Source organism: Parus major, chromosome 3 (assembly GCF_001522545.3).
Source record: "Parus major isolate Abel chromosome 3, Parus_major1.1, whole genome shotgun sequence".
Lineage (NCBI taxonomy): Eukaryota > Metazoa > Chordata > Aves > Passeriformes > Paridae > Parus > Parus major.
The window spans coordinates 22,322,612-22,328,611 of record NC_031770.1 but is presented as its reverse complement, the minus strand read 5'-3'; the positions used below and the strand labels follow the sequence as shown (position 1 = coordinate 22,328,611).

General features: G+C 46.4%; 1 protein-coding gene across 3 annotated transcripts in view; it reads left to right on the top strand.

The window, feature by feature from the left end:
- The first annotated feature begins 6 nt into the window (after positions 1-6).
- Positions 7-6,000, top strand: part of HHAT (hedgehog acyltransferase) — a 152,010-nt gene continuing 146,016 nt past the window's right edge. The window contains exons 1-6 of one of the 3 annotated variants that reach the window (XM_015621746.3): positions 7-97; positions 414-539; positions 1,906-1,973; positions 3,165-3,278; positions 3,843-4,037; positions 5,346-5,558. In XM_015621746.3, coding sequence (XP_015477232.1) covers positions 446-539; positions 1,906-1,973; positions 3,165-3,278; positions 3,843-4,037; positions 5,346-5,558 — 684 coding nt within the window. In that variant the 5' untranslated portion in view covers positions 7-97; positions 414-445. Of the gene's footprint in view, positions 593-1,905; positions 1,974-3,164; positions 3,279-3,842; positions 4,038-5,345; positions 5,559-6,000 lie in introns of all 3 variants that reach the window. The other 2 variants (XR_001520425.3, XM_033513307.1) reach the window with 2 other exon arrangements.

Sequence of the window (6,000 nt, the reverse complement as noted above, 5' to 3'; positions counted from 1 at the left end):
GCGGCCGGGCGCGGGGCCGCCCACTCGCCTGCGGGTGTGGAGTCTCCGGTTGGCCCGCTCGAGGCCGCGGCTGCTCCTTCCTCTCCCGGCGGCACAGGTAGGGGGGCAGCGGCGTCTCCCCTCCCCTCCCTTCTGTCCCGGATCCGCGAGAGCGGCCGGGATTCGGTCGTGGTTCTGTTCCGAGGGTCCCGCCAGCCGTGGGCCGTGCTGAGCCCTTGGAGCCGGGGCCTCTGCAGCCGGCGCGGCCGGGCATGGCTCGCCTGCCCTCCCGGTAGCTGTGGGCGGAGCGGGGCCGCCTCTGAGCCTGAGCCCGGCGGAGTTCTGGAGCCGCGGTGCCCGTGCCGGGTGTCTCGCTGCTCGGTGCCTGTCTGCCCTCCGCCGGGGGACCGCTCCCGTCCTCTCTTTCCCTGCAGGGAGGCGGCCGGTGGGAGCAGCGCCCGTGCCGATGCTGCTGCCGGCCTGGGAACTGTGCCTCTACGGGCTCCTGACCGTGGGCTCCCACCTCTACGCTTTCTACGAAGCGCACCAAGTGTCTCGAAGTAAGTGTGCGACGTGAGCGTGCTCGCTCGGACACAGCTTCCCGCCCGTGGCTGTGAGTTCTCCTCTCTGGTTTCTACTTTGTTCCTGTGCGAAGAGCTGCTGTGTTCTTCGCAGCTGCCAACCTGCCCTATGCCAGGAAGCGGTGGGCTGATGCCACCTGGGCTGAGAGCTTTGTCCCAGGGCTTTTTTGCCTTTGAGTGCTAGGAAGGCCCATGGTTACGCTGTCCTTGGATGTGGCTGTCAGGCAAAAGATGAGGGTGACCTCTGAATCTCAGCTACTCAGCTAGGGAAAATTCAGGAGAGTTGGGTTTGAATTGCCTTGTTTTTCCTGGCTAGTCAACAACAGCTCCTTGCAGGTGGGTGGTTCAGAAGCAGCTGTGCCTTCTGATGGTACTTGCCAGGGTCTGAACTTGGAGGGGCACTAGGGCAAGTTGGCGTTCCCTGCTTGGAGCTTTGGGGCTCTGGTGCTGACTCCAGGACTCAGAGCAATGGTTGGGACAGTCTGTAGAGCTTTGTGGTCTTTTTGTTTCCAAACACCTACCTCTGCCTTGTGTAACCTCTTGGTAGCTGCTGTGGTGGTTTGGTTTGGAGCTGTGGAGCTATGTACTGCAAAGCAAGGGTGGGATTTTAAACAAATTACATGCAATTTATAGGTAAAAAGAAGTTTCGTTATAGCACGTGGGTATTTAAATGGAAATAAAGGTTGTATTATAAAAGTATAACTAGAGAGGCTTTGCGGGGATTATATTGTATCTTATTAGGCTTTAATCAGCAAGGTTCTACATTAATGACTCTACCTGGCTCTTGAAAGTGCCCAAGGGAAGAACAGAAGTGCCAGAAAGGTATTTGCAGAGCACTGGAAGGAGTGCTGTGTAACTGGGTACAGAGCTGTTCTCTGCATACAGCAGTTCTTCTGCAGAAGCAGCAACATGTGGTGGCAATGGGCTCTAGAGCAGCTTCTCTGAGTGGCTTTTCCCTATTTTGGCTGTACTGGCCACTCTTGTGCCTGTGTCCCCCTTCTGCTCTGGTGGGAGAAACCAGGCAGTTCTGAAAAATAGCAAGTGAGAAGTAGTGCAGCTCTTGTGTAGTAGAAGGTGAGTTACTGCTACTGTCCCAGTTGCCAGCGGGAATCAAAACACCGGTTCTGAGAAATTGCTTTGCCATTACTGTGGGGCAGAGCTGTGGCACAGTTGGGCCCCTCACCTGATGAGCAGGGATGTGGTGACTTGCCTTTCTGTGGATGTGGGTATTCTCTCTGGTGGAGACCACATGGGAATGTGTTGCTCTTGAGCAGCAGAGAACTCACCTCTGACTCTTCCTGCTCTGGCTGCTGTGTCCTTATCAAAGGTTTGCTCTTCCCTGCAGAGTATGAAGCTGCAATGGACAGAAGATTTGGGCTTGACCCAGGAACTCTCTTTCGGGGGCTAAAAAAGGTAGGAGGGGTGACAGTGGTCTCGTTTTCTGGCAATAATTGTGCCTCCATGCCCTTCATGCATCCAAGCTTCTAGTTTAGCTTTAGAAGTTTATAGTAAGGTGCAGATTTGGATATTTATAGTTAATTTTGTTCTGGTGATTAGGAAGAGACTGTCTGGCTGTGTCTGAATCTAAGAATCATAACCAAAGTTTTGTTCCTTTTCTTGACACTGGCTTAAGTGATTCTCGTTTCCTACTTCTCTTGATAACCCTCTATTTTACTGTTAGGCCTTCAAACTCTGATCAACCTTGACACTTCCTACAGCCTTTTCTCCCTTGTTACTGGGTGATTTGGATAATGCTTAATGTCAATGACCATGTTTTTTCTCTTGGTTGGCCTGTAGTACAGCAAAGAGGAGAACAGATTTTGAAGTGTAAGGTCTTAAAGAAGCATAGCTGGTATTAAAAAAAAACAACAGTAAGGAAACTGCCAGTCCTCTACTCTAAACTAAAAGCCACATCCCTACCCTATCTTGCTTGCATTTCTTCAAAAGGTTTTGAAGTCAAAAGCAAATAATGCATCTAATCTTGAGGATTTCTTACACAAAAGCAGCAATGCATGTCTGTGGAAGTATTTTGGTGTTTAGGCCTGCCATCACTGCTGGTAATGGACTTCTGATATATTCTAGAAAGCTTTAAGGCAGTTGAGATGAACTTTTACTGAGGCTCTGTATTGGACATGGGGCTACCAGCTGATCCCTCTTACCTACTTAAGTAAAAATCTCATGCCATAGGTAGCTCCAGCTGAGCTAGCCCCATCTGATTGTAGCTAGGCTTTGCTGAAACGGGGAGTTAAACTTTTCTTCCAGCAAAGCAGCTTTCCACTGAAATTCTTGGTTTTCAAAGGCAGAGCAGAGTTGTTCTCTGAATCCCTCAGGAGAGCTGAAGTTGCTCAACTTTAGCACCAGTGTGAGGCTTAGGAGGCACAGCACCATCTAAAGCTCTGTTTTCCTTAACTTTGCTCCACTGGAAGTGAAAATGGTGCTGTCTGAGTTCACTGCTGTAAAGTGATCCAACTGAACTGCTGAAATGATGTTTCTGAGATGTGGGAGTTCTGTTGGGTACCACACAGCTGGCATATTACAGAGGTATTCTGTAATACAGAATGTATGGCCAGATAAACATAGTGACCGGTTCCCTTCATGCCATAGGACCCCATGGACTTTGAGTGGAGCTACTGGATTGAATGGGGAAGGGAACGTATACTGTGGCTTCTGGCTGGTCACCTGCTGGTATCACAAATGTCCAGGCTCTTGGTGGAGAAGGTATGTAGGGACTTTCCTCACAGTAGGGAGTTTCTGATGAGTTTGTTTACTGTGGATGTGGGAAGCTTTGCAGTGAGACCACTGAGAGTAGTAAATCTCATTCTGTGGTGTGAATTGTGTGTTGGGGGTTGGTTGCCTTAATGTTTTGAGCCTCCAGCATCTAAAAGCCTCTGCCTTATTGCAAGCCATTAAACAGCATTGTTTGACTTGTACACATAAGAAGGGTGCAGTTGTTCCTTTATGAGGAAAGTATGTAAAATAATGGGTGCTTGGGTTTTGGCACGATTGCTAAATGATTGCGTGATTGTGGGAAATGATCTGTGTGTGGTGTCGTACCTGCTAGTTTGGGGAAGAAAAGGAAGAAGTTATGCCCTCCCTCAAAAACACCTTCCCTTTCACTTTTAGGGTTATGGTTGGGTTTCGGTGTTTTTTCATGTGTGTTCCTTACCTTGCTGACTATATTTGTCTCTACTGCAGAACCTGTGAATGCAGCACAGGTATTGAGCGCCTTTTTTCTTTAGAAATAATTCAACTAAAGATTGTTAACTTTTCTTTTTCTGACAGTATAAACCATGGTGCTTGATGGTTTATGGAATGGCTGCCTGCTGGTTATTATTGGGAATCAAGGGTTTTGCCATCATTTTGTTACATGCAGCTATTTCCTTTGCTGTGGCGCAGTTTCGGCTGTCACTCCTGACATGGTTGTGCTCCCTTATCCTTCTGTCCACTTTGCGCATACCAGCCGTGGAACAAACCAAGGTAATGTGAGAAGGACTAATTAAGCATCAAATTAATTATGGTGGTGGTTGTCTGTTATGGCATCTGTCTCTATGGCAGCATACTGTCCCTTCAGTTGATATAAGCAGGGGTTGGTTTGAGAAATCTTGAGCAGTAGCACTGCAGTGACTCATGCTGGAGCTTCTCCAGTTAGAAAAGTCACATTTCTCTATCGTGGTGGCCAGTGCATTGGGATAAAACCATGTCCCTTAATTGTAGGTGTTATTCAGTAGAGCTGGGGTATGATAATACTTCAGTAGTGCTCTAATAAGCACATTTCATTGGAACTCTTATCATACTTGTTTAAGGTTTTGGATTACTCAGGTTTTCCAGGAGTTACTCAGTTAAGCTGGCCTGTACTCACTGGTGACTGTGACTTCTGCATGGAGGGAGACTTTCTCCAACACTTTGATTTGTACCAAATGAGTTACGTGCATCAGTTAGCTGTAAGCAAGCTCAGTTTTGCTCTTTGTCTAGTGGCTTTTTCTGGATAGTACAGATATGGAAAAACTGTTGACCAGTCGTGAGGAAGGGTCCTGTTGTATTTTATTGGACCAACGGGAAAAATTGGACATTTGTTATAAGGGTTGTTGCTGTGAAGTTCAGGGGGAAGGGGAATGAGCTTATAGGAACACTTCATGTGGTGTGATCTGTTTTATGATTTGCTCTGATGAGGAGAGGGCCCACTTCAATTCAAATTGTCAGTCAGCCAAGCTACATTTGTTGATGTTCTCAAGTTTTTCATGATGATCAGTTTTTGTTGTTGGCAACAAGTATGACACCAAGTGTCAAAAATTCAATAAATGCTCAGTAACATTTTTTCCAGTCTTAAGTTTTCTCAGGAGTGACTGATTCTCTTTACATCTAGCTTCAGCCCTAGTAGTCCCTAGGCTATCAATTCTGTTGCCAGCTGGTTTGAATATTGTAGCACTGGACTAAATCTGAGGTACATAATGTTTCATTTCTGTTAGAAGAGCAATCCTGCTGTTCTAGTTCTTCACAACTGAACATGTTTTTGAAATCAAGCTTGTCTCTTTACGAGACAACTTAATCAAGTTGTCTCTTTATGCTGGCTGCAGTAGCTCTGGAGGACCTTTCTCCATCAAAAGGCAGCGCTAGTTATTCATGTGTTTAGTGCTGTTCACTTTAGACTCCCATTCCCACTGCTACTTTCTTTAGTTTCTTCCTGCTGCTGACTCCAGAAGTTGAGATCTGAGTAGACATTGATGTCTTGCTGTAGAGAAAACACAGCATTGCACTGTCATTATCTGGCTTTGTTTTGTTTTGCAGAGAAAGTGGTATGACACTGAAAATGAGTATTACCTGCTGCTCTTCACTGTGTCTGTCCGATGCCTCTTCTGCACTAGCTTCAGCCTGGAGTACTGCTGGCATGCACCTACCCAGAAGTCATCCCACTCATTCCCCTGGATGCTGGCATATGTGTTTTATTATCCTACATTCCACAATGGACCCCTTGTGAATTTTGATGAGTTCAGTAAGCAGGTAAGTTGTTGTTGTTTGGGTATCTAAAGCTGTCTTCCACATAATTATAAAATCAACAAATAATACTTTAGGAATGTGACAGTATTGAATGTATCATGAGGAATTTTGTAATGTCCTGGATATCAACTTTTAAGACAATCCTGTCTTCCCAGGTTCTTCTGCTTCACAGGATATTCTTGTCTGACATCAGATTCATCCTTTCAACCAGGGGGCCAGTGACATGCTTTGTCACATTTGGAGAGTGCTCATAATTTTAGCATGCAGCTGCTGGACTGTTTTTTTGTTTTCTTCTTCATCAGGTGAAATAAAGCTAATGTTTTTAGCATAAGCTTGCTACCAACTCTGAAACAGATTTCAGAATCACAGAAAGCTGGTAGAGATTGTATTGGGAATTCCTGAAAACTCCAGTTTCTCTTCATGTTGATGTGAAAACAGCTGATGA